The following is a 27,549-nucleotide window of genomic DNA, read 5'->3' on the forward strand; positions in this document are numbered from 1 at the left end:
TAAAAAATCCTCATACAGCCCCCTCACCCTTCACCTGCCCAGTCGGAGGCAAGACACTTTTTCAACATCAAGTCAAATAGAATCAAATGTATTTATGTAGCCCTTCTTACATCCGCTGATATCTCAAAGTGCTGTACAGAAACCCAGCCTAAAACCCCAAACAGCAAGAAATGCAGGTGTAGAGGCACCCAGGAAAAACTCCCTAGAAAGGCCAAAACCTAGGAAGAAACCTAGAGAGGAACCAGGCTATGAGGGGTGGCCAGTCCTCTTCTGGCTGTGCCGGGTGGAGATTATAACAGAACATGGCAAGATGTTCAAATGTTCATAAATGACCAGCAGGGTCAAATAATAATAATCACAGAGGTTTTAGAGGGTGCAACAGGTCAGCACCTCAGGAGTAAATGTCAGTTGGCTTTTCATAGCCGATCATTCAGAGTATTTCTACCGCTCCTGTCTCTTGAGAGTGCAGAATGCAGGTGTAGAGGCACGGTCAGTGGCATGCCTACTCCGTCGCCAACATTTAAAATAATGTATTTGATTTTTATTATTTAAGGTACATTGGATGCCATCTCCATTGGGAAAGGTGCTGCAAATGATTGTGTTTGAAAAATATCAGATAACGAGGGCCAGTCCTGTTCACCTGGATCCACTGGTGACGACAAATCAAATCCAGTCAAATAAAATGTTATTGCTAGTGTAACGGATGTGAAACGGCTAGCTTAGTTAGCGGTGGTGCGCACTAAATAGCGTTTAAATCGGTGACGTCACTTGCTCTGAGACCTTGAAGTAGTAGTTCTCCTTGCTCTGCAAGGGCCGCGGCTTTTGTGGAGCGATGGGTAACGATGCTTCGTGGGTGACTGTTGTTGATGTGTGCAGAGGGTCCCTGGTTCGCGCCCGGGTATGGGCGAGGAGACGGTCTAAAGTTATACTGTTACACTATGTACTTTCAGGCTTCTCACAGTGTAACGGTGAGTTACACACACACCTGCGCAATGCAGAATTTATGGGATGCTCGAGCTAGTAAAACACACACCCCTCTTTAAAAAATGTTTTATTCAAACTTTATTTAACTAGGCAAGTCAGTTAAGATCAAATTATTAATTACAATGACAGCCTACTCCGGCCAAACCGTAACCAGGGCGACGCTGGGCCAATGGTGCACCGCCCTATGGGACTCCCAATTAGGGTTGAAAAAGGGTCGGAAACTTTCCGGTAAATTTCCTGAACTATTCTGGAAATTTCCCATGGGAAGTTAAGCCCTGGAATTTGGGGAATTTTGCTTAAATTCTTCAAAAAATTTAGCTTAACAGTGAACCATTTTTGTGGGATACACAAGGCAATTATAGGTCTTGTGGCATATTTTGGTTAAACCCTCTGCATGCACAGTGCATTATTTCATCACATGTGCAGTGCACTCTTCCATCACATGTACAGCGGATTCTCAAGATCTTGCACACTAATGAGATGCTATTGAGCCCACACTACTACACTGTCTGAGCCAATGACTACATCCTTTCTGGTAAGTTTTGATTAAAATGCTGGGTGGGGTGAATCTATTTTACATGACATACATTATTTTTTGTTAACCTGTTAAGGCTCAGGACAATACTGCCCCCTTTGGAGGAATTGCTGCTAGTTAGTTTTTGCTACCATGTGGGTTTCAGCTTGCTTGAGCCTGCTAACTGAGGAGTGTTAATTCACCTGTTTCCATACATGTTTCATTTTAAAACATTTATCTTACAAAGGAGTTGTTTAATCTAACTGCTTAACTATTTATCTGTACATGGAATTGTATTTGGGATTTTAAAAAATATATATAATCTTTACAGAAAAATGCAACGGAGCACTATCTGATGTGTGGAGACATTTCACTGGAAAGCTGTGCACATTTGCAAATACTGTGCCAAATCATATGTGAAGAATGCAACAATTATGCAGAATAATCTGGCCAAATGCATAAAGTTCCCTCTGAGCTCACAACAAGCAAACTGTGACAAAAGTCCCTAAACTTCTAGTGGAGGTGAAAATGATGAATCAGACACCTTATCGATAGCAGACAGCTCATGGTAATCCTGGAATCAGAAGTTTTTTGACACAATGGAGGAATGTAGTCAGAGAAATGCTGATGAATGTCTTGCTCGAGCTGTGTATGCAACTGGTTCACCTCTGATGCTCAAAGACCACGTGTATTGGAAGAGATTTCTGAATGTTCTTTGTCCAGCATACACCCTTCCAAACAGACATGCTTTATCTACTCATTTGCTGGATGCAGAGTTCAAATAAAGGTCAAGCAAATCATAGAGAAAGCAGTCTGTATTGCAATCATCTCTAATGGGTGGTCAAATGTTTGTGGGCAAGGAATAATTAACTACATCATCTACACCCCTCAACCAGTATTCTACAAGAGCACAGACAAGGGACAACAGCCACACCAGTCACCAATGACCTTGGACCACAGAAGGTATTTGCACTGGTGACAGGCAATGCTGCGAACATGAAGGCTGCTTGGTCTAAAGTGGAGGAGTCCTACCCCCACATCACACCCATTGGCTGTGCTGCTCATGCATTGAATCTGCTCCTCAAGGACATCATGGCACTGAAAACAATGGATACACTCTACAAGAGAGCCAAGGAAATGGTTAGGGTCATCAAGTTATAGCAGCAATCTACCTCACCAAGCAAAGTCAAAAGAATAAGAGCACCACATTGAAGCTTCCCAGCAACACCCGTTGGGGTGGTGTTGACATCATGTTAGAGGGGAAGGAGTCTTTCCAAGAAATGGCCATATCAAAGTCTGCTGATATGGACAGCCCCATCAAGAAGATCCTCCTGGATTATGTATTTTGGAAGAGAGTGGTAAGCAGCCTGAAACCTATAGCAGTAGCCATTGCACAGATTGAGGGAGACAATGCCATCCTGTCTGATGTTCAGACTCTGCTTGCAGATGTAAGAGAAGAAATCCATACTGCCCTGCCCACTTCACTGTTGCTCCAAGCAGAGGAAACTGCAGTTCTGAAATACATCAAAAAGTGTGAAGACTTCTGCCTGAAGCCCATACACGCTGCAGCGTACATGTTGGACCCCAAGTATGCTGGCAAGAGCATCCTGTCTGGTGCAGAGATCAACAAGGCCTATTGTGTCATCACTACCGTGTCCCGCCACCTTGGCCTGGATGAGTGCAAGGTTCTTGGCAGTCTGGCGAAGTACAATTCCATGCAAGGGCTTTGGGATGGAGATGCAATATGGCAGTCGTGACAACATATCTCATCAGCCACCTGGTGGAAGGGACTTTGTGGATCTGAGGCTCTTTCCCCTGTTGCCTCCATCATCCTCCAAATCCCACCAATATCAGCCGCCTCAGTGCGCAACTGGTCCTTGTTTGGGAACACACACACCAAAGCACACAACAGGCTGACCAAGACATAGGTTGAAAAATTGGTAGCCATCTTGGCAAATTTGAGGCATGTTGAGCATGACAATGAGCCATCCTCAACAAGGTTGGAAAGTGACAGTGAAGATGAGGCCTCCGAGTCTGATGTTCAAGAGGTGGACATTGAGGAGTTCTAGGGAGAAGACATGAAAGCCTGAGAGGAAGACAACCAAAGCTTTAGTTTCCAGACTCTAATTTTACATATTCCCTTTCTTTTGTTGTTCAGTGAAATCATCCCATGTGAAAAATCAACTCATAGCTAAATTGTTTTTAAAAATTATATTGGAAGGATTTAATAATTTGCAATTATGCCTACTTATGATAAGGTAAAAGGTTTATGTGCATATATTTCCATTAATTTCCACGGAAAGTATCCACCTCTGAATATTCCCCGAAATGTGCAAACCTACTCCCAAACACGGCCGGTTGTGATACAGCCTGGATATCGAACCAGGGTCTGTAGTGATGCCTCTAGCACTGAGATGCAGTGCAGTAGACCGCTGCGCCACTCTGGAGCCCACTCTCTTCAGCACCAAAATCCCAAAATACTGTTTGACAAATTAACAAATACATTGACAACAAAATTAGAAATACTGTATGCAGTTTGCACTACCTCAGGACTGAATCGGTCCAGTATTTATTTACCAAAGACTATAATTGTTTTAATAAGGTGTAGCCGATTAAACTCAACTCCATGATATGATGGAGTTGAGCAGCGACTAGTGTGGCCGGACTGGAAACACGACATTTCAGCAAACAAAGAATAGCCTGCAAGTGCAAACAAAATACTTTCTGAAAAGCAGTTAATACAGAGAAAGGCATTTTGATCAGTGCATAATTAGGAGCATACCTACATTGACAGTGGTCCAATTATTTAAAAATCATAACACTTTATCAGCTTAAGGCTACTGCATCAATAACCGTGATTGAAAGACTGGAAAAACATGTCCATTATTTGACCTAAGCATAAAATGGAAATGTGACTTGACAACTCAAGATCAGAGTCAATCTATTGTCCACCAGACATGAGCCTGTTTTAGGTATGTTTTTGGTTTGTCATTGTCTAGCTGTTGGACAGAAGATTATGTGAAAAGGCTTTGTGGTAGCATTGGATAAACAACATCTGCAAAGCTAGTAAATAATTCTGTACATTTAACAATCTCCAGTGTCTGCTTATAGGCATCTATATCTACGTCTGTATATTCACATCTTACATGTGTTACTTCTGCATGATCCATGGTAAGACCACACTCTGCCTAGAGCAGGTCTAAACCCTCTTCATGTTTCCCATCTCACTCCCAAATATTCCAGAAGTAGAGATTCTAGAGCAGGTCTAAACCCTCTTCATGTTTCCCATCTCACTTCCAAATATTCCAGAAGTAGACCTTCTAGAGCAGGTCTAAACCCTCTTCATGTTTCCCATCTCACTTCCAAATATTCCAGAAGTAGAGCTTCTAGAGCAGGTCTAAACCCTCTTCATGTTTCCCATCTCACTACCAAATATTCCAGGACTAGAGCTTCTAGAGCAGGTATGTTGGTTTCCTGTTCCAGCTGAGAATGAATTGCACCCACCTGGTATCCCAGGTCTAAATCAGTCCCTGATTAGAGGGCATCTTGGTCCAGAGTTGCGTTTGAAGGTTCTAGAGCCTCCCATTATGTTGTGTTTGTGGTGATGAATGTAATGACAGCTGCTGTGCATACAGAGAAGCTAACACCAAGTCTTGTATTGGTACCGTGTGTTGTAACTGACACGGTGTAGTAGATTTCATATACATTGTGGATGAAGTTCCTCTCAGTAGGGTGTGGCTTTGAAGTAGTCTTCCAGGGGGGTGAGTGACACCCTCCGACCCAATCCTGGAGCCAGACCTGGGTCAGCTGCAGCTTCATAACGAACCAGTTGTGTCCCACTGGCCATTTCTTCATCACAGGGTGTCTGGAGGGAGAGGATGAGCATTATACTCACTAAACACGCAGACAGGTAGGCTAAGTAGAAAGGCTCACACACATTGCACATATGTAGAGACAATTGGACAGACACTCAAAACATGATCAGGGAGGATGAGCAATTAGTGTGCCCTGCGCACACACATGGACAACATGGCCTCCTTGGCGAACTCCACCTCCTCTGGGTCCACCTCCACCATCTTGCCTGTCAGAGTCAGTCTGGCACAGCGGGGGTCCTCAGGATCATACATCTGCTGCCTGGGGAGACATAACATAATGTTGAACAATAACACAGAAATACACGCAGCAAGCCTTAATGTGCCACTTTAATGTAGTACTGGATGGGGACCCAAGAGCTCCCAAGTGGTGCAGCGGTCTAAGGCTCTGCATCTCAGTGCTAGAGGTGTCACTACAGACCCTGGTTTGATCCCGGGTTGTATCACAACCCAGTACACGCTCTCTGCCTCTGAGAGAGTGAGAGGCAAATGGGAAGCTTCTCAGGTCTGCTACAGTGTTGTTCATCAGGGTGACATAGAAATAGAGGACTCCTGTACTGTTGTCCTTTGGGCCATCACTGACTGAGAAGATATTCCCAAAAGGAAGGCCCTTTATCTGTGAACACAAAGTTTGGCCCTGTCCGGGGGTGTCATCGGATGGTGCCACAGTGTTTCCTGACCCCTCCTGTCTCAGTCCCCAGTATTTATGCTGCAGTATTTTATGTGTCGGGGGGCTAGGGTCAGTTTGTTATATCTGGAGTACTTCTCCTGTCCTATCCGGTGTCCTGTGTGAATTTAAGTATGCTCTCTCTAATTTTCTCTTTCTTTCTCTCTCTCTCTCGGAGGACCTGAGCCCTAGGACCATGCCTCAGGACTACCTGACATGACTCCTTGCTGTCCCCAGTCCACCTGGCCGCGCTGCTGCTCCAGTTTCAACTGTTCTGCCTGTGATTATTATTATTTGACCATGCTGGTAATTTATGAACATTTGAACATCTTGGCCATGTTCTGTTATAATCTCCACCCGGCACAGCCAGAAGAGGACTGGCCACCCCACATAGCCTGGTTCCTCTCTAGGCTTCTTCCTAAGTTTTGGCCTTTCTAAGGAGTTTTTCCTAACCACCGTGCTTCTACACCTGCATTGCTTGCTGTTTGGGGTTTTAGGCTGGGTTTCTGTAAAGCACTTTGAGATATCAGCTGATGTACAAAGGGCTTTATAAATACATTTGATTTGAAATATTGTTATACACCGGCTATACATGGCTGTTATCTGAACACAACAAATTATAGTAAATGTTGAGTAACAATGTGCTTCATGGAGCAATTGTAATGAAGTGTACCTTGTCTTGAGTGGAGATGGTGGCGAGATGTCCTCAGTCGCTGTCGTGGGCCATGTATCTGACGGTCCTCGCCGTATCCTGGTGTGGTGCAGGTGAGGGAGCACTGGCGGGCGCTGTCATCTCCTCCATCCGATAGGAGAAGACCCTGGACGCAGAGGACACGGGCGCTGCATCCTTGGTTTTCGATTTGACGCTTTCTTTGGGCTTCTCCGCACCGTCTTGTAACGCCGAGTGCGGATATGCCGGTTTCCAAAGCCCGCTGTTGTCCACTAGCACAACCGGGACGGCTTCCTCCTCGGACACGGCGTCATTGGACGCGACAGCCCAAGAGTTCCTAAGAGTGTAGCTCTCACAAAGGCACAGTGTCGCGGCAAATAATACCAGGGAAAGATGGTATAGCTTAATAAAACTTTGAGAAGTTGTCTGTGTTTAGTGAGTCACGTATGTGTGTTTTCGTAATGTAAGCAGAGAGCAATAGGTGGAGCCACTACTTACGCAAGGGGTAGACAATTGCCACAGCGCCACCCCCCGGTACAGCACGTAATGACCGGGTGAATGTTGCCCTCCTTTCCTCGTTTACATTTTCTGACATTCTGAAATTCTCCCAGGCCAGAACTAGTCATACATGCTGCTTTAACACATTTATTTCTGAAGTTGTACATTGTCTTTGGATAACCAAAATAGTTTTGAAATTAAATGCTAAAACAATAATTTGGTGGGTGATTATATTTGTCCTATTGGAAATGTTTTTTTTTTCATATCCTGACTCCCCCTGAGACACCCTTGGGGAGTGGGATCACAGACAGGGTACTTTTAATGCTCTGTTTGTATAGTCAGCAAAAATACAATGACAGACAACTGTCTTATTGACAGAAAACACACCGATACATCAACATTTATTACAGACAACTACTGTATCATATAAATAATGTATTTCTGATTAAGCATTCATAGATAATTCAAACAATATTATTTCCAACATAAGCCCATACTTTGGGAAAAAAATATGTTTGGATCAAAACAAAACATAAGAATTTATTGACAGGAAACCAATCAGCTTCATAGTTATCCCATACAAGAAACATGAAATACAAACATTGTTTTGCAAACACAGCACATCTGTACATTCAAGGGAAGCATGTTTTGCCAATAGCTGTTGCTTCCAAGGTCAATTAAATTCCACTTCAATGAACTCAACATCTCACTTTGTCCTTCAGTCTCTATACATTCCCATCACTACCATTGTTGATGTTCCTCTCCTCTGTCACTCTCACAACTTACAATGGAGCTCTTGTCCAGAGCAATTAGCAATAAGTGCATTCAAATAAGGAACTCCCACTTCTCTTTTTATCTCTCTATATATACAGTACATATCCCGACACTCCCCTTCCTTTCTTTCTTATTCTATCAGTCCATGGTCTTGTCATTCCAGGCCATTGACTTCCTCTTGGCCAGTTCCATCCAAGATGGCTGACCCCCGCTGTCAGAAATGGTCTGCAAGGGGGATGATGACGAAGGTGATGATGAAGGAGACAATGAAGTTGGCATGTTTTTCCTCAACCATTTGTCCTCTCGGTCTGCAAGTCTGCCTGCCACTATGGTTGGGCTCGATTCTAAGAGGGGAACACAGAGAGGCTGTTATGATGACCATAGAAATTAATAGGACACTATCTTAATGGTTACTATAACATATACTTCAGTCATTATTTTAACCCATCCAATGAATTTAACGTCGCTCTACCTGGCCTCCTGTCGAGTTTAGCATCTTTAGCATCTCTGTGACTGGGTGTGGATTTGGGAGGAGCGGCCAATTCAGCCGTGGGCTGAGACTCAGGTGGGGTCCTGGTTCTCCTGAGCTCTACCTGTATTGGGGAGGAGTGAGAGTGAACTGAAACTCTTTAATTAACACCTCTGTTCTCAGATGAACGTGTGAGAGAGAGCAGGGATGTTACCTTGCTTCCACCAGGAGGGGTCCACTCTGCCCGTTTCTCCAAAAAGGCTGCCGTCCCTCCCACAGTCGATGGCCTGTCCCGGTCCACCCTCTTCTCTGTTGACACAGCCGCCCCCTCACTATTCCTCTGGTCGCCAGGGATCTTCTCACCTCTCACTAGGAGTTGGATTGGGGTTGTTGTTGGAGCTAAGGCTGGTTTGGGCTGGGGGATAGGGTTTAGATTTAGTGCGCTCCAAGGGGGCTGAGCGGAAGTTGCACCCATTGGGGCGATCTGTAGTGTTATCTGAGCTTGGGTCTGTGGAGTGGAGCACAGGGTGGGCTGGTTTGCTCGTCGGCTGGACTGTGGGGTCACCTGAGACACGGAGCATTGTGTAGACTGGGCTAGAGGTTGAGTAGCGGTTGGTTGTGCTGCTCGAGTGTTGATTTGGTTGGACGTCTGTGTTGATGGTTTTGAGTTCTGTGTTGATTGTTGTGTCATTGTTTGTGGTTGTGTTCCGTTCTGTGTCTGTGGTGTTTTGGTAGTCTGCAGGTGTTTTGTGCTCTGTGTCACTGGTAGCTTTGTGGTCTGAGCCTGTGGTGGCGTTGTGGTCTGTGTCACTGGTAGCTGTGTGGTCTGAGCCTGTGGTGGCGTTGTGGTCTGTGTCACTGGTAGTTTTGTGGTCTGTGTGGGGGCTTGTGCTGCTGTCTGTGGTGGTTTCACTGTATTCTGTGACTCCAGTAGTTTAGCAGTCAGGGGTTGCATTGTGGTCTGTGATTGAGGTTGTGTTGTGGTCTGAGCCTGTGGTGGCATTGTCGTTTGTGGTTGTGTTGCATTCTGTCTCTGAGTTTGCATCACAATCCTAGCCAGTGACGGTGTGTGTGGTTGCGTTGTGGTCTGAGCCTGCGGTTGAGTTGGGGACTGCATGCCGGTGAATTCTCTGGGCAAACTGCTGGTGAAGAGCTGCTGGAGGCCCCTGGTCTTCCCCCATGCCATGCTCATCCACGATACGGCAGCCTGGGGTGCCGCATGGGGGGAAGTCAGGGGGTTCTGAGGGGCTGAGGTGGTAGCCTGGGCTTCTATGGGTAGGACAGGGAGGGTTTGGTCCTCTTTAGGTGTAGCTGGGGTGGTTTGGGCCTCTTTAATGAGAGGTGAGGGGTAGGCTGGGCGGGGGTTGCTGTATCTGAGGGAAGAAACAGGGGGTTAGACACATTCACATGATGAAACAGCACTGGTGGTGTTTTAACGAGCACAGTAACAGTCCATCATTCCGGTGTAGCCTGCCATTCTTATTCTAGTGCAGCATATCTCCTTCATTGGTTAACTGCCCTGATAACATAGAGATTGCATATTCTGTAGAAGTGTAGCTGGGGACAAAGTCCAGCACTGATATCCCTATCCAGTAAGCACATGACTTACAGTATATTATGTTTGTTATTTACCCACATTGCTGAATATTCATCCATTTCAGAGAGTGGGTCTCACCTGCTTCTCTGAGGGAACCAGCTCTTCCCCTGGATGAAGACAGTGTTGTAGGAGAAACCCAGTTGTTTGTATAGAGCTTTTTGGGCATGGAGTTAGCCCTGATTGGAGGGGTGTCCCGAAGCCCCTCAAGCCCGGTGGGTTTTGAGGAGGGAGTATAAGGGGCAAGAAGGAGAGCGCCCACCTCCGAGACTTCCCCCCCCATATCGATGGCAGTCAACTCCTCTTCCTTGGGCTTGTCCCTCTCCCGCCTGCCCCTCTGCTGCTCCTGCCCCCTCTGGCTGGCGTTTGAGGGGTTCAACTTTACCTCTGTCTCCTCCTCCCTCGTCGCCCCATCCCCAGCCTGCTCCACTACTACCAAGAAACCACCACTTCCCATCCTGGGTGTTTCTCTCCCCTTGGCTGAGTTGATGGAGAACAGGAAGGGCCCGGAGCCTGGCTTCGGAGCTCCTCCAGTGGACATTGGCTCTGCCTGACCTGTGTCCTCCTGGCCTGCAGGTGGCTGTGTGGTACTCTGACCACCAGCCCTAGCATCTGTCTTGCTCCTCAGAGAGGACGATCTGAGAGTCACCACTGTGGTCAGGCTAGCTGTGGGCCTAGCAGAAAGGAGTGGTTCATCTTTGGGGCTACCCTCGGTGCTGGGGGTAGAATTCGGTACCCCACTCTTGCTCAGGACATCCCTCTTGGTTTGGGATGGTTCTGGGGGCTTGGGGTCTCCCATGGACTGTTTCAGGGTCTGTTGTTGTGGAGTGTATCTCAGGTCCTGAACTGTGGTCACAGATGAGGGCTGTGGCTGTTTAGCTCCAGGTAGCTGGCGGGTCACAGGGGCAGGGGAGACAACTGGAACGCCAGGATAGGGCTGCTCTTGTGGGAAGAGCTTGCAGGGGAGAGTGGTTTTTTTGGGGGACCCCTCAGAATCTGTGGAACTCGACTTTAGGGGTGTCAGCTCTGGGGGTGCAGTGGGGGTGGTCGACCCCCCTTGTTGCAACTTTAGGATCAGGGTAGAGTGACAGCGTAAACGTGTTCTCCCCCCGGTAATGGCAGGCCCTTCCTCTTCTTCAGTCAACTGTTGGTCAAAGTTGTTGAGACTCTCTGAGCGTGGTCTCGACTCAGTCTGGAGAGAGAGAGAATGAGACAGATTCTGTCAGACCTGGGCCCTGACAGTAAATCTCAGTAAAACAAGATTAATAATGTTCCAAAAAAGGTCCAGTTTCCAAGACCATGAACACAAATTCCATCTAGACACCATTGCCTTAGAGCACACAAAAAAACTATACATACAGTACCTCAGCGTGACAGGTAACTTCCACAAAGCTGTGAACGATCTGAGAGACCACTGTGACTGACCCAAAATTAAGAAAATATTTTACTGTGCAGACTCAATAGCCTTGCTATTGAGAAAGGCCACCAAAGGCAGATCTGGTGCACACTGCTCACAAAATGTAGTGGAAACTGAGCTGCACTTCCTAACCTCCTGCCAAATGTATGACCATAGAGACACATATTTCCCTCAGATTACACAGACCCACAAAAATTCGAAAACAAATCCAATTTTGATAAAATCCCATGTCTATTGGGTGAAATACCACAGTGTGCCATCACAGCAGTAAGATTTGTGAGCTGTTGCCACAAGAAAAGGGCAACCAGTGAAAAACAAACATTATTGTAAATACAACCCATATGTGTATTGTGTATTTATTTTCCCTTGTGTACTTCAACTATTTGCACATCATTACAACACCGTATATAGACATGACATTTGAAATGTCTATTCTTTTGTGAGTGTAATGTTTTCTGTTTATTTCATTTATTATCTATTTTACTTGCTTTGGCAATCTAAACATATGTCTCTCATGCCAACTAAGCCCCTTAAAATGAGAGAGAGAGTGAGAGAATCACTAAAACAATACACGATGGAAAAAGGAGGAACAGCACGTCAGAAATCAGCTCAATGTAATTGAAGAATCAATAGACTAACCACTTCTGGGAAAATTGGAAAACACTAAACAAACAACAGGAAGAGTTATCGAAAATAGTGATGTATGGATAAACAACTTCAATCTTTTTGGCCCTATAACAAAGAACAAAAAGCACAAACATATACATGATCAAATACAAATCTTAGGATCACCCATTTTCCCTTTTGTACTTTAACTATTTGCACATAATATGACATTTGAAATGTCTTTGTTCTTTTGGAACTTTTTGTTTATCTATTTCACTTGCTTTGGCAATGTAAACATATGTTTCCCATGCCAATAAAGCCCTTAAATTGAAATTGAGAGAGAAAGAGAGCAAGGGAGCGAAAAAGCGAGAGACCGAACATAGAGCAAGTGTATCCAGTTAGTATTTTGATATTCCCTGAGCCTTCCTCTGTATGTGTGAGATCCAGAGGCAGAGCCCCATGTGGTGTTGGTATGCCCAGGCAGGACTTACCATGTTCAGCCTTCTGTTCTTGGCGCTGGCTCTCTGGTTCCTGGGTTTGATGGACATACGGTGGCGGGCGGCAGAGTTATCCAGGCAGGGGGTGAACTGGGCTGGGGTGATGAAGTCCAAGGCAGGGGGGGCAGGGGAGAAAGCAGTTTGGAGGGCAGATGGGGTGTGGGGCACGGAGTTGGTAAGAGGAGGTTTGGGCACGGGGGAGAGGGGACGGGACGAGGGTTGGGAGCAGGCCTATGAACAAATAAAACACAGGATAAACATTTGGATCTATGACAACTCATAGTTGATATCAAGTGATATAGTGAGTGACACTCAAACAGGAAAAGGTATAACCTGCACTTCCTTCTCACTTCCTGTTCCTGCTAAACTCATAGAGATATGGTGCCTGGGAGGGGCAGGGAACTGTGGAGGAAAAGGGAAGGGTTTGGGTGCTGCACAATGGCGGATGAGGAATAAAATGTTCAACTACTGTATCTGCACTGCTGGAATATGAACATAATTACTGACCCAATGAGAGAAAATTGAGGTATGGAGGGTTTGTTAAGGGTATGGAATTTGTTGAGGGTGGAGATCAGATGGAGAGAGTGTCTGATACAGGTGGGTGATGGGCTCACCTTGTAAGATAACCCCCTGGGGGCCATGTTGTTGCCCATGGAGATTTCGGGGGGGCTGTGGGGCAGACCATCATCCTCTGAGCTGCCCCCCAGGTCCTCGGGATGTTTCATTGGCAGAACCAGTGGGGGCGGGCCTAGATGCATGTTCTGCTGCAGCAGCTTCATCTGGCCAATCAGAAAAAATGCAAACCTTGCTTGAGATCTGCTCGGTAACCCATTGACATCAATTCCTGATTTACACAGAAGAATGAGGGTCTATGCCATGGGGGGTCCAATCCATATATATATCTATATCTATATCTATATATCTATATAAAAATATATGGGTAGCCTAGTGGTTAGAGCGTTGGACTAGTAACCGAAAGGTTGCAAGTTCAAACCCCTGTGCTGACAAGGTACAAATCTGTCGTTCTGCCCCTGAACAGGCAGTTAACCCACTGTTCCTAGGCCGTCATTGAAAATAAGAATTTGTTCTTAACTGACTTGCCTAGTAATATAAAGGTAAAATATATATATATATATATAACCGGTCAAAAGTTTTAGAACACCTACTCATTCAAGGGTTTTCCTTTATTTTTACTATTTTCCACATTGTAGAATAATATTAAAAGACATCAACACTAGGAAATAACACATATGGAATCATGTAGTAACCAAAAAATGTGTTAAGCAAATCAAAATATATTTTATATTTGAGATTCTTCAAATAGCCACCCTTTGCCTTGATGACAGCTTTGCACACTCTTGGCATTCTCTCAAACAGCTGCACCTGGAATGCTTTTCCAACAGTCTGAGCACTTGTTGGCTGCTTTTCCTTCACTCTGTGGTCCAACTCATCCCAAACCATCTCAATTGGGTTGAAGTCGGGTGATTGTGGAGGCCAGGTCATCTCATGCAGCACTTCATCACTCTCCTTCTTGGTCAAATAGCCCTTACACAGCCTGGAGCTGTGTTGGGTCATTGTCCTGTTGAAAAACAAATGATAGTCCCACTAAGCTCAAACCATATGGTATGGTGTATCGCTGCAGAATCCTGAGGGAGCCATGCTGATTAAGTGTGCCTTGAATTCAAAATAAATCACTGACAGGGTCACCAGCAAAGCACCCCATCACACCTCCTCCTCCATGCTTTTTTATGGTGGGATCATCCGTTCACCTACTCTGCGTCTCACTAAGACACGGCGGTTGGAACCAAAAAATAAATAAAATCGCAAATTTGAACTCATCAGACCAAAGGGCAGATTCCACTGGTCTAATGTTTGTGTTTCTTGGCCCAAGTAATTATCTTCTTATTGGTGTCCTTTAGTAGTGGTTTCTTTGCAGCAATTAAACTATGAAGGCCTGATTCACACAGTCTCCTCTGAACAGTTGATGTTGAGATGTGTCTGTTACTTGAACTCTGAAGCATTTATTTGGGCTGCAATCTGAGGTGCAGTTAACTCTAATAAACGTATCCTCTGCAGCAGAGGTAACTTTGGGTCTTCCTTTGCTGTGGTGGTCCTCATGAGAGCCAGTTTCATAACAGCCCTTGATGGTTTTTGCGACTGCACTTGAAGAAACTTTCAAAGTTCTTGAAATTTTACGGATTGACTGACCTTCATGTCTTAAAGTATTGGACTGTTATTTCTCTTTGCTTATTTGAGCTGTTCTTGCCATAATATGGACCTGGTCTTTTACCAAATAGGGCTATCTTCTGCATACCACCCCACCTTGTCACAACACAACTGATTGGCACAAACACATTAAGGAAAGACATACCACAAATGAACTTTTAACAAGGCACACCTGTTAATTAAAATGCATTCCAGGTGACAATCTCATGAAGCTGGTTGAGAGAATGCCAAGAGTGCAAAGCTGTCTTCAAGGCAAAGTGTGGCTACTTAGAAGAATCTCAAATATACTTTATATATTTGGATTTGTTTAACACTTTTTTGGTTACTACATGATTCCACATGTGTTATTTCATAGTTTTGATGTCTTCACTATTTTACAATGTAGTAAATAGTAAAAATAAGTAATCTTGGACTGAGTAGGTGTGTCAACTTTTGACTGGTACTGTAGATATATATGGCTAAAACCAAATCAAAACTGTGTAGAAATTATAATGGACATACATTTCTAGTTTATTGACTATGTCCAGCTCGATAATCACCCAAATTAAAGCTAGAAAACCAGAGAGTATCAAATTCCAAAAACGATGGATAGAGAACTATATTTTGCTCATCTTGAAGGCAAGAAAATATAACACATTTTCAGTGTGGCCTTCCGGACCTCGTTGAAGACCCCTGGGGCAATATTAGTTTGACGTCATGGTCAATGGGGTTTACTTTGAGGTGTGGGACTCCTTTTGAATTGGGTTTGGGCCTTTAGATGCATATGCAGGTTTCTAGATCCAGGGTTCTCCATGGAATGCAGACTCACCTGGAGTTCTTTGATCCTGCCTTGGACGTTCTCCTGGGATAGAACTCTGGGCTGCTCCGGACTAGACAGATCCTGGTCGGGCAGGAAGATACTGTCATGTGACAACGCTCGTGATCCCAAAACGCCTGAACACCTGGTAGACGAGGGATGGAGAGAGGAGGGAATATGGATGTCATTGAATCAATACTACATTTGTAAACACATCCATTCACACACAGTAGTGTAAAATAGTTAAGTAGTTTTCTGTACTTTACTTTTAATATTTATATTTTTGACAACTTTTACTTCACTAAATTCCTAAAGAAAATACAGTGCCTCAAAAGTATTCAGACCCCTCAACTTTCCCCACGTTTCATTATGTTACAGCCTTATTCTAAGACAAAGCAAAAACAGGTTTTTAGAAATTGTTAAATTGCTAAATTATTAAAAATCAAAACTGAAATATCACATTTACATAAGTATTCAGACCCTTCACTCTGTACTTTGTGAAGCACCTTTGTCAGCAATTACAACCTTGAGTCTTCTTGGGTATGATGCTGTAAGCTTGGTACACCTGTATTTGGAGAGTTTCTCCTGTTCTTCTCTGCAGATCCTCTCAAGCGGTCAGGTTGGATGGGGAGCTTTGCTGCACAGCTATTTCAACGTCTCTCCAGAGATGTTCAATCTGGTTCAAGTCTGGGCTCTTGCTGTGCCACTCAAGGACACTCAGAGACTTGTCCCAAAGCCACTCCTGCATTGTCTTGTCTGTGTGCTTAGGGTCATTGTCCTGTTGGAAGGTGAGCCTTCGCCCCTTTCTGAGGTCCTGAGTACTCTGGACCGGATTTTTCATCAAGGACCTCTGTTCTTTGCGCCGTTCATCTTTGCCAGGATCCTGACTAGTCTCCCAGTCCCTGCCGCTGAAAAACACCCCCACAGCATGATGCTGCCACCACCATGCTTCACTGTAGGGATGGTGCCAGGTTTCCGACAGACATGACACTTGGCATTTAGGCCAAAGAGTTGAATATTGGTTTAATCAGACCAGAGAATCTTGATTCTCATGGTCTGAGAGTCTTTAGGTGCCTTTTGTCAAACTCCAAACAGGCTGTCATGTGCCTTTTACTTAGTTGTCCTTCTGGAAGGTTCTCCCATCTCCACATTGGAACTCTAGAGCTCTTTCAGAGTGATCATCTGGTTCTTGGTCACCTCCCTGACCAAGGCCCCTCTATCCCGATTGCTCAGTTTGGCCGGGTGGCCAGCTCTAGGAAGAGTCTTGGTGGTTCCAAACTTCTTCCATTTAAGAGTTATGGAGGCCACTGTGTTCTTGGGTACCTTCAATGCTGCAGAAATGTTTCGGTACCCTTCTCCAGATCTGTGCCTCGACACAATCCTGTCTCGGGGCTCTAAAGACAATTCCGTCGACCTTATGGCTTGGTTTTTGCTCTGACATGCACTCTCAACTGTGGGACCTAATATAGACAGGTGTGTGCCTTTCCAAATCATTTCCAATCAATTGAATTTAATACAGGTGGACTCCAATCAAGTTGTAGAAACATCTCAATGATGATCAATGGGAACAGGATGCACCTGAGCTCAATTTCGAGTCTCATAGATAATGGTCTGGATACTTATGTAAATAATGTATGACACCAAAAAGTATGTTACATTTAGAATGCTTGGCCAGGACAGCAATATTGACCAATTCACACACCTATCAATATAATACGTTGTCAGCCCTACTGCCGATGAACTGGCACTCACGAAACACAAATACTGCATTTGTAAATTATGTCCGAGTGTCCCAGTCGGTCCGTAAATGTAAAAAAAATACAAACATCAAGAAAATTGTACAGTCTAATTAAGGAATTTGATGTGTAGCATTTCCTTTGGCTTTTTACTTTAACTCAAGTATGACAATTTAGTATTTTTTCCACCACTGTACTTAAGTACATTTTAAAACCAGATACATTTTTTTTTTTTTACTTTTACTGGGTGACTTTTGCTTTTATTTACGTCATTTTTTATTAAGGCATCTTTACTTTTACTTAAGTATGACATTTGAGTACGTTTTACACCAACTCCCCCACATACACGCAGACTTACAGATTCTCCGCTGAGCCCAGCCCCTCCGCCTCAGTGACATCACTAGCAGACTGGCTGAGTTTGGTCTCTCGCTTGGTCCTCCCAAACAGACGTATCTTCAGGGTCTTCAGTTTAGACCTCCTCTTTCCTAGGGGACACAGGTCATGACAGCCCGGAAACAGATGGGTCTTTCTATAAATAATAGGGCCGATGTGTGACACTAACCAGGTTTACATTCAGCCTTTTTATGCGAGTAAAGTAGCCTAAATGACTAAAAATGTTGTGGAAAAAGCACATATTTCGTTAAACTTTCCAAATGTGGACAAAACAAAATACACTATACAAGGTGGGATCTTTTTGTGCCGGTAAAATTAATTATGCGATAAATGTTGGTGGAAACGCTTTTATGCGCAAATGTTGATATCACAACCGTCATATCGAAGTAGACTTGGAGTCCCGCGATGACATGTGTGGTCCTCCCGCAACGACTCGTCGGGGAAAGCATACAGTTTACTAGGCTACAGATGAAAGAAATGATGATGAACTTCACAGGGTAGGGAAAGTACAAGGTGATACATTTAAATCTTAAAATGTGCCGATTTTATGAATATTGAATGGTTTATGCAGATTTTAGAATATTAGCATGAAAGTATTTCGCAAATTGGATGGAAACCTGCCATTATCACTTTAAGAATAATGCATTTTTTGGGCCTTGCCAATGCATCGATATTCAAATGATTATTACATTCTAAAATATGTGAGAATAATGTGGATATTGCCTGACTAAATACTTTTGATGCATGGCGATTTTTCTGTAGCATATGTGGCCTACGAAGGTAGACATCATTAAGCAATGAATATCGGTATCATTAATCTCACCATTTGAATCTCACAATCGCTGTTTTTATCATGAGAAAGTGACCAGTTCCCCTTTTAATTGGATGAATTTGTATGGAATGCCAAGTTGAAGCCAACATTTAGGTCTCGTCCTTATAATAACCGCAAAATTGTTTTACCGCAAAAGAGTAGCGTAACACTCTTCAATTGAAGCGACAGGAAACAAATGAAAGTGGCCATATCTGACAAAAACGTTGCAAAAATGAAATCACAGATAATTGTAAGGGAGCAGGAGAATTGATCAATTGGCTACAATAATTACAAGAACTTTTCAAGCACCAAATTGAGGAAAAGGTAGGCTTATTACAGGACTTGAATTTCTGAGCTCCAAATTCTAGTTCACATAGGCTACTTCAAGCCCCTTGGATGACATGTATTTGTCATGCTATTTCATTACCAGATTATATTGTGAATACGCCCACTAGACTATGTAATGTGTTGTCATTATATCCAGAATAATTCATAGAAATATAGACTCGGTGTCCAATCCCAGGCTCATTAACATATGAAAACATGTACTCATTACCTTGATGCTTTCTCTGTTAAATCAAACGAGACTCGGCTGTGAATCACACAGACAACATATGATCAACATCAATTCGCTATGGACATTAGAGCCAACGTGGATCCAGGCAAAACCGGTATAACTAATGAGACACCAAAATATTCTGGACATTCCTCGTGAACACTTTTTATCCAGCACTTGGGCTGTTGTTAGATCACCTGCGCGATCACAACAGCTGTTTGTCATTCTGAATATTCCTTCCTGGATCAGCTGATGTGTGAAAATATCATGCGGTAACGAATCAGCTTGACTACAAATATGAGCATTCAACAAGTATTATGCATAGTTATTGAATAACCACGTTAATGACAGTATCGATTTGTGTTTTAATGTAATGGCATGAAAACGTTTGGCAGATTATCATAAACTACTTATCAACAGCTGGCAACACATTTTCCAGTGTAGGTAATCCTCCGATTTCGACAGAAATATGGCAGAGACGCAAAGAAAGTTCAAGGAGAGGGGCTACAAGAATGATCAGATTAATATTGCCATTGAGAAAATTCAAAACAAAACGAGACATGACCTTTTTCAAGGTCAGTCTCGCAAAAAGACGCATTCTTGCGTTCTAACTACCCGTTATTCAAAGTGCTCTGAACACATTAAGGGAATTGTTCACAAACATTGGCACATCCTAAAATCCGATGATGGCCTCGGTAATGTGTTTTCGGACCTTCCCTTGGTCATATTCTTGCGGGGCAGAAATCTCAGAGACCAATTGGTAAACTCTGATTTTACCACCCCAAGATATTCCTGAACAACGTCTACTGGATGGAAACTACAAGTGTAATGGCTGTGCTCAATGCAATGGCACTTATAAGTGTAGATCCTTCAAACACCCACAAGCAGGGAAATCGATCCCAATAAAAGGTGTTATTACGTGCTCCACTAAAGCAGTTATTTATCTTCTAACTTGTCCTTGTGGTAAAATAATATGTAGGTAAAACAAAGCGCGAATTAAAAGTACGTATCTCAGAGCATCGTAGCACCATTAGGTGGAAAAACTTTACTTATCCAGTTGCGGCCCACTTCTTGGAGGCAGGCTACTCGAATTCGTCTCTGCGTAATATTGGCATCGAACATGTCACCCTCCCTATGAGAGGGGGTGACCTTGATAATTTATTGTTAAAACGAGAGGCTGCCTGGATTTTTAATTTAAAGACCCTTGCGCCCTTCGGTCTTAACGTAGACTTTGATCTGAAGCCATTATTGTGACTTTGCCATTGTAATTGTCTGTAAACTTGTGTAGTCAAATTAATCTATGATCGTATGCATGCTGTTCTTTGTATGACATTTTAATATGTGATTGTTAACCAATGATATTAGGCCACTCTTGGCCATGATTACAGACACCTGTGTCTTTTGACACTATATAAACAAGTCATCCCGCAGTGTTTGTAATTACACCCTGATGAAGACAGCTTGGCTTGTCGAAACGTTGGTCATTAAATTATTGCATCTGAGCTCCTAGAGTGTGCGGCTCTTTTATTTTCAAGTTTTCTACTCCGCTAGCCAGCACCTCGTCTTAATAGGTGTGCGTTTCTTTTTCTTCTAAATCCTCACTGGTACCCTAAAAAGACCCAGCTGCATTCTTATTCATACTGAAGGAATTCAGTTGTACATCTGAATAGGTACCCCTTTCCCCTTCATACAGGCTTCTACAGATACAATCACACTCTATAACACTCTGACTCACCCACTCTAACACACTCTAACCCAGATGTATAATGTGACACTTCAACAGACACTAACACACTAACATGTGCCTAGTTGGATACACAAGCTTCTCACACTCCTCCAGGCACACTCTCTAACACTAACCCATTAACACACACTAATCCACACTAACACTCAAACACCCATAAACACACTAACACCCACTCTAACCCATTAACACACTAACACATTAACACACTAACACCCACTAACCCACTCTAACCCACACTAACCCACACTAACCCATTAACACCCACTCGAACACATTAACACACTCTAACCCCCTCTAACCCATTAATACACTAACCCACACTCTAACCCTCTCTAACACACCATAACCCACTCTAACACACTAATAGATGATTGACGGAGATAGATACACACTTACTGTATACTAACTCAGCTTTTACATGGTCTCTAAACATCATGCACATTTTCCAGAGTGCCTCACCTCCTGTAAGGTCATCGAGGCTGCCCTCCCCATCTCCTGGGAAAGACTCCATCACTCCTTCCTTTCAACAACTGCAGGAGGAATAAAGAGAGAGAAAGAAAAGGGATGAATAGATCAAACAATAAAGCATAGAGACAGACAGACCAACAGACAGGAAGAGAAGCCAGCAGTCAGAGGAGAAAGAGATGCAGATCTGTTATATCTAACAGAATGTCCTTTCTACCATAGAGTGAATGCTCAAACCCAATCGTCTCTGGTCATGCTTTAGTCTCTGTGAACACGCTTCTACGCTGCACATGTATGGGTCTGATAACACACACCTGAACAGAACACTATCTCACACCCCACCTGAGCACAAAGGTTTATTGGCACAAAGACTTTTACCTTGGCCTAGTCGTGAAGGTGGGTTGAGAACACACTCCTCCATAGGTTCCTGGATGAATCACTCTTTACAACTTACAGGAGACAGACAAATGGAACACCAAGATATATTAAGTTAACGCACGCCCACAAACACACACCCAGGTAGCACACCGTCTCTGTGGTCATTCCAGCCATATAACCTGGCTCTGCCTTTGAAGTATTGAAGTCTACAGTGTGAGCTGCTGGTTGATGGCTAGAGGCTGATAAGCCAGACAGCATGTGGCTGTGGAGCAATATGCAAAGTTCAGCCTGCTCCTGAGTCCCCTTTGAGACTTAGTCTTCATGAGTTGAGTTGACCTACGGGGCGGCAGGTAGCCTAGTGGTTAGAGCATTGGGCCACAAACCGAAAGGTTGATAGATTGAATCCCCAAGCTGACAAGGTACAAATTCTGCCCCTGAACAAGGCAGTTAATCCACCGTTCCTAGGCCGTCATTGTAAATAAGAATTTGTTCTTAACGGACTTGCCTAGTTAAATAAAGGTTTAAAAAAATAAGTCTAAAAACACAGTGTTGCATAGTCCTTGGAAATGAGTCACCCTTAATATCCTTTAGGGCAGGGGTCTTCAACACTGTTCCCAGAGAGCTATTCTTCTGTAGGTTTTCTTTTCAACCCCAGTTGTAACTAACCTGATTCAGTTTATCAACCAGCTAATTATTAGAATCTGGTGCGCTAGATTAGGGCTGCTTTAGGGAATAGGTTGCTATCCTCCGCTGTAGCAGCTGCTGCCTACATACACTGTGTAAAATAGAGTTAGATTCAAATGTGGAACAACTAGCTATACAGGTGTAGGATCTTAATTTGACCAGTTTCTCAAAGCAGGAAAATAATCCTGCAACAACAGGAAATGTGAATTATTGTGTGTATTATAATTGTTTTACATTTTTTAGGGGTTGATACATTTTTGGTTAGTGCAAATGAAGTCAAAATGAAATGTTAAAGTGGAAATGACTAACCTTTGTAAACCTTGAATACACTACAAGTTTGCATTTCTGGGTGATCAAATTACATAAGATCCTATATCCGTAGCACAAGGCCCCTGAGAGAAAATGGTGTCTAAAGACACCATGCAGCTCCTCAGTGCCATCTAACGAGCCAGAGGAAAGCGGCACCAGAAACAGGTAATAATCTGCAAGATTATTGACATTGCATATTGATCCCTATACGATTTCACAGCCCCATAATCCCACGACAACAGATGAATCACCAATTTCCAATGTACCAGGCCCAGCAACATTTAGCTGACACACAGAGTGTATAAACAAGCACTGTGTTCACACGTTGATCAAATAAGCACACAGACACACACAGAATATGGGAAAATTGCAGACACAGTATTTACACAAATGATGTATATAATGTTCTACATTCTGTACAGTTGTTGCATGTCAATTAGACACAGTAATCCAAAATCAATATGCTGCGACAACATAGTCTGGAAGCCAGTTTTCAAAAATAAGTGCTTTGTATAATGCACCTCCATCTAAAGGTTCTTATACTTAAAATAATGCTGCGTTGCTAAACCAGTTCTGGCCAAGGACTAACGTTCCTTGTGTTCACTAACCCAGTGCTACCAGTCACCCTTACTGCACTGTAGCTATCCTTCCCTCCCATGGGGCATTGTGTCCCCCCTCTCAGCGGATTCTTTGTCCTTTCTTAAAAAACTCAGGATTCTGTCCTCCACATCTGCTTTAGTTTTTATTTAACTAGGCAAGTCAGTTAAGAACAAATTCTTATTTACAATGATGGCCTACCGGGGAACAGTGGGTTAACTGCCTTGTTCAGGGGCAGAACGACAGACTTTTACCTTGTCAGCTCGGGAATTGATCTAGCAACCTTTCGGATACTGGACCAACGCTCTAACCACTAGGCTACCTGCCACCCAGAAGGAGAGACTGACAAGAAGGACATAGTGAAAGGAGGGAGGGAGAATAAGAGAGAGGGAGGGAGCGAGACAATAAGGACAAAGAGAAATGCAGGGACAGAGAATGTCAATCCATGCCGGGGTCAGCATATACAAAAAGAGAGAAAATAGAACATAGCGGGGAGAGAGGGAGAGAATGAGAGAGCAGACAGAGACTCTATTACATCAGTAACACACTGTGGCCCACTGCGCTAAGCTCCTTATGAAAGACTAACCTGGTTTTAGGCCCAGAAACGAGGACAGAGAGTAATACATACAGCTGCAGTTGGAAAGAGGACAGGCACTACTGCAGATGGAATCATTTACACATTATCACCACTATGCCACATTGCAAAGACACAGGCGTGTGTCTCGAAGAGGTTGTGGGTATGCGTTCGTTTGTGGGTGCATGTGTGCGCGCGTACGTTAACTTAATGTATTTAATATATCTTGGTGTTCCATTTGTCTAGCTGCTGTAAGTTGTAAAGAGTGATTCATCCAGGTACCTATGGATAAGGAATGTGTTCTCAACCCACCTTCACGACTAGGTCAAGGTAAAAGTCTCAGTGCCAATAAACCTTTGTGCTCAGGTGGAGTGTAACATAGTTGGAAAGAGGACAGGCACTACTGCTGATGGAATCATTTACACATTACCACCACTAGACCACAATGCACTCAGACAAAGGGGTGTGTGTCGAAGAGGTGTTGGTGTGCGTATGGATATGGGCAGTTGTTGAAGGCGTTGTTAACTGTTAACAATGAGAAGCTTTCAGCTGAGTTTGAAGTTCACTGCTCTAGCATCATCAACACCTGAAGCACCTCATGTCCCACCTCATTTGCCAGGGGTTATTGATGTTACTTCTACAGGTGCGGCAAATGTAAATGAACTCTAATGGAGCTTGTGGGAGATTTAACCATCTGGAACTGGTGTTATAGCTGAGACAATGAATGGATGTGATGGGGATTTGTGTGTCCATGCGTCAGTCACTCAGAACTTTTTCATGTGTGATCTTTTGGAAGTGATAAAACTGTTTGGTCAAGTTCTCTCTCGTGTGTCAGTTACTGTTACAGTAATTACAGGCCATATTAATGAGTGACCAAGCCACTGTGTTGGGAGAACAGGCAAGGCGAGGAGAGGTACTCTATATTTTTACCTCGCTATTCTCTGTTTCTGGATGGTTTCTGGATGGTTTGGTGAACAGCTTGGTGCAGGAATATACTGTAGCTTAAACTACATCTGCGTCAGAGGAGGCTAGTGGGATGACCTATCGGAGGATGGGCTAATTGTAATGGGTGGAATGGAATAAATGGAAGGGTATCAAACACATTACACATATGGAAACCATGTTTGACTCCGTTCCATTTATTCCAATCCAGCCATTACCATGAGCCCATCCTCCTATAGCCCCTCCCCCTAGCCTCATCTGATCTGCGTTGTCCAGAGTCATATGGTGAGTAAATCCCTCTCTGTTTCTCTCTGCTCCCACCAGGATGAACTCTCAGCTGTGATATTTGGACCACTTCCAACATCCCAGACCCAGATCTATCATCGTCCATCACTCCACAGTCTACTGTATCATCGTCCATCACTCCACAGTCTACTGTATCCTCGTCCAGCACTCCACAGTCTACTGTATCCTTGCCCATCACTCCACAGTCTACTGTATCATCGTCCATCACTCCACAGTCTACTGTATCATCGTCCATCACTCCACAGTCTACTGTATCATCGTCCATCACTCCACAGTCTACTGTATCATCGTCCATCACTCCACAGTCTACTGTATCATCGTCCATCACTCCACAGTCTACTGTATCATCGTCCATCACTCCACAGTCTACTGTATCATCGTCCATCACTCCACAGTCTACTGTATCATCGTCCATCACTTCACAGTCTACTGTATCCTTGCCCATCACTCCACGGTCTACTGTATCCTTGCCCATCACTCCACAGTCTACTGTATCCTTGCCCATCACTCCACAGTCTACTGTATCATCGTCCATCACTCCACAGTCTACTGTATCATCGTCCATCACTCCACAGTCTACTGTATCATCGTCCATCACTCCACAGTCTACTGTATCATCGTCCATCACTCCACAGTCTACTGTATCATGGTCCATCACTCCACAGTCTACTGTATCATGGTCCATCACTCCACAGTCTACTGTATCATCGTCCATCACTCCACAGTCTACTGTATCATCGTCCATCACTCCACAGTCTACTGTATCATCGTCCATCACTCCACAGTCTACTGTATCATCTTCCATCACTCCACAGTCTACTGTATCATCTTCCATCACTCCACAGTCTACTGTATCATCGTCCATCACTCCACAGTCTACTGTATCATCGTCCATCACTCCACAGTCTACTGTATCATCGTCCATCACTCCACAGTCTACTGTATCATCGTCCATCACTCCACAGTCTACTGTATCATCGTCCATCACTCCACAGTCTACTGTATCATCGTCCATCACTCCACAGTCTACTGTATCATCGTCCATCACTCCACAGTCTACTGTATCATCGTCCATCACTCCACAGTCTACTGTATCATCGTCCATCACTCCACAGTCTACTGTATCATCGTCCATCACTCCACAGTCTACTGTATCATCGTCCATCACTCCACAGTCTACTGTATCATCGTCCATCACTCCACAGTCTACTGTATCATCGTCCATCACTCCACAGTCTACTGTATCATCGTCCATCACTCCACAGTCTACTATATCATCGTCCATCACTCCACAGTCTACTGTATCATCGTCCATCACTCCACAGTCTACTGTATCATCGTCCATCACTCCACAGTCTACTATATCATCGTCCATCACTCCACAGTCTACTGTATCATCGTCCATCACTCCACAGTCTACTATATCATCCCAATGAACTGATAATACTGGATCTGACATCCAGCAACATACTTTTCTAATCTTCTCCATTTGATTTACTAAGCATTTAGGTGTATTGGCTGTCAGAAAGAAAATGAACTACACCATGGTGGGTGGAGTGGGCCACAGCTTGGTAGTAGATCATGTGAATTAAGCAAATTTTCCATTGTGATCATAAATCACCTCATATAGAATGACCTATTTTGCATCTCCTCTAGGGCATATGTTACTGAGAAAGGTAGGCTACTGAGAGACTGTAGTCTACTGAGAGACTGTAGGCTACTGAGAGAGGTAGGCTACTGAGAGACTGTAGGCTACTGAGAGAGGTAGGCTACTGAGAGACTGTAGTCTACTGAGAGACTGTAGGTTACTGAGAGACTGTAGGCTACTGAGAGACTGTAGTCTAAATATAAATATAAATATATCCCATTTAGGTGTTTTGTCCAAAGCGAACAAGTCGAACTACTTTTACATGGTGGGTGGCCCCAGCGGGGCCCACAGCTTGGCGTTGTAGATGCTCTGACTGAGCCACACAGGACCCTCTACTGAGAGACTGTAGGTTACTGAGAGAGGTAGGCTACTGAGAGACTGTAGGCTACTGAGAGACTGTAGGCTACTGAGAGAGGTAGGTTACTGAGAGAGGTAGGCTACTGAGAGACTGTAGGCTACTGAGAGAGGTAGGCTACTGAGAGACTGTAGTCTACTGAGAGACTGTAGGTTACTGAGAGAGGTAGGCTACTGAGAGACTGTAGACTACTGAGAGACTGTAGGTTACTGAGAGACTGTAGACTACTGAGAGAGGTAGGCTACTGAGAGACTGTAGGCTACTGAGAGACTGTAGACTACTGAGAGACTGTAGGTTACTGAGAGACTGTAGGCTACTGAGAGACTGTAGGCTACTGAGAGAGGTAGGCTACTGAGAGACTGTAGGCTACTGAGAGACTGTAGGCTACTGAGAGAGGTAGGCTACTGAGAGACTGTAGACTACTGAGAGAGGTAGGCTACTGAGAGACTGTAGGCTACTGAGAG

At 44.1% G+C, this 27,549-nt stretch overlaps 3 protein-coding genes across 8 annotated transcripts in view; all 3 read right to left on the reverse strand.

The window, feature by feature from the left end:
* Positions 1–1,045: 1,045 nt before the first annotated feature.
* LOC135519035 (protein CREG2-like) lies at positions 1,046–6,789 on the reverse strand. Its single transcript, XM_064944071.1, has 3 exons — positions 6,711–6,789; positions 5,519–5,632; positions 1,046–5,363 (listed from the first exon to the last, which is right to left on the reverse strand). The coding sequence occupies exons 2-3, from the start codon at positions 5,623–5,625 to the stop codon at positions 5,084–5,086; spliced, it is 387 nt and encodes a 128-aa protein (XP_064800143.1). The 5' UTR covers positions 5,626–5,632; positions 6,711–6,789; the 3' UTR covers positions 1,046–5,083.
* An 800-nt stretch (positions 6,790–7,589) lies between these two features.
* On the reverse strand, positions 7,590–9,708 carry LOC135519034 (mucin-2-like). The gene is made up of 3 exons (XM_064944070.1): positions 8,663–9,708; positions 8,452–8,572; positions 7,590–8,323 (listed from the first exon to the last, which is right to left on the reverse strand). The coding sequence occupies exons 1-3, from the start codon at positions 9,638–9,640 to the stop codon at positions 8,118–8,120; spliced, it is 1,305 nt and encodes a 434-aa protein (XP_064800142.1). The 5' UTR covers positions 9,641–9,708; the 3' UTR covers positions 7,590–8,117.
* The window catches only part of LOC135519031 (CRACD-like protein), a 555,588-nt gene continuing 537,746 nt past the window's right edge, over positions 9,708–27,549 (reverse strand). For 2 of the 6 annotated variants that reach the window (XM_064944063.1, XM_064944065.1), the window contains exons 2-9: positions 21,287–21,357; positions 17,679–17,805; positions 15,597–15,729; positions 13,177–13,341; positions 12,896–12,964; positions 12,557–12,793; positions 10,124–11,234; positions 9,708–9,821 (exon numbers count right to left, since the gene is read on the reverse strand). In XM_064944063.1, the coding sequence (XP_064800135.1) occupies positions 9,718–9,821; positions 10,124–11,234; positions 12,557–12,793; positions 12,896–12,964; positions 13,177–13,341; positions 15,597–15,729; positions 17,679–17,805; positions 21,287–21,338 (1,998 nt within the window). In that variant the 5' untranslated portion in view covers positions 21,339–21,357 and the 3' untranslated portion in view covers positions 9,708–9,717. The other 4 variants (XM_064944064.1, XM_064944066.1, XM_064944062.1 and 1 more) reach the window with 4 other exon arrangements.

This window comes from Oncorhynchus masou, chromosome 29 (genome assembly GCF_036934945.1).
Source record: "Oncorhynchus masou masou isolate Uvic2021 chromosome 29, UVic_Omas_1.1, whole genome shotgun sequence".
NCBI lineage: Eukaryota > Metazoa > Chordata > Actinopteri > Salmoniformes > Salmonidae > Oncorhynchus > Oncorhynchus masou.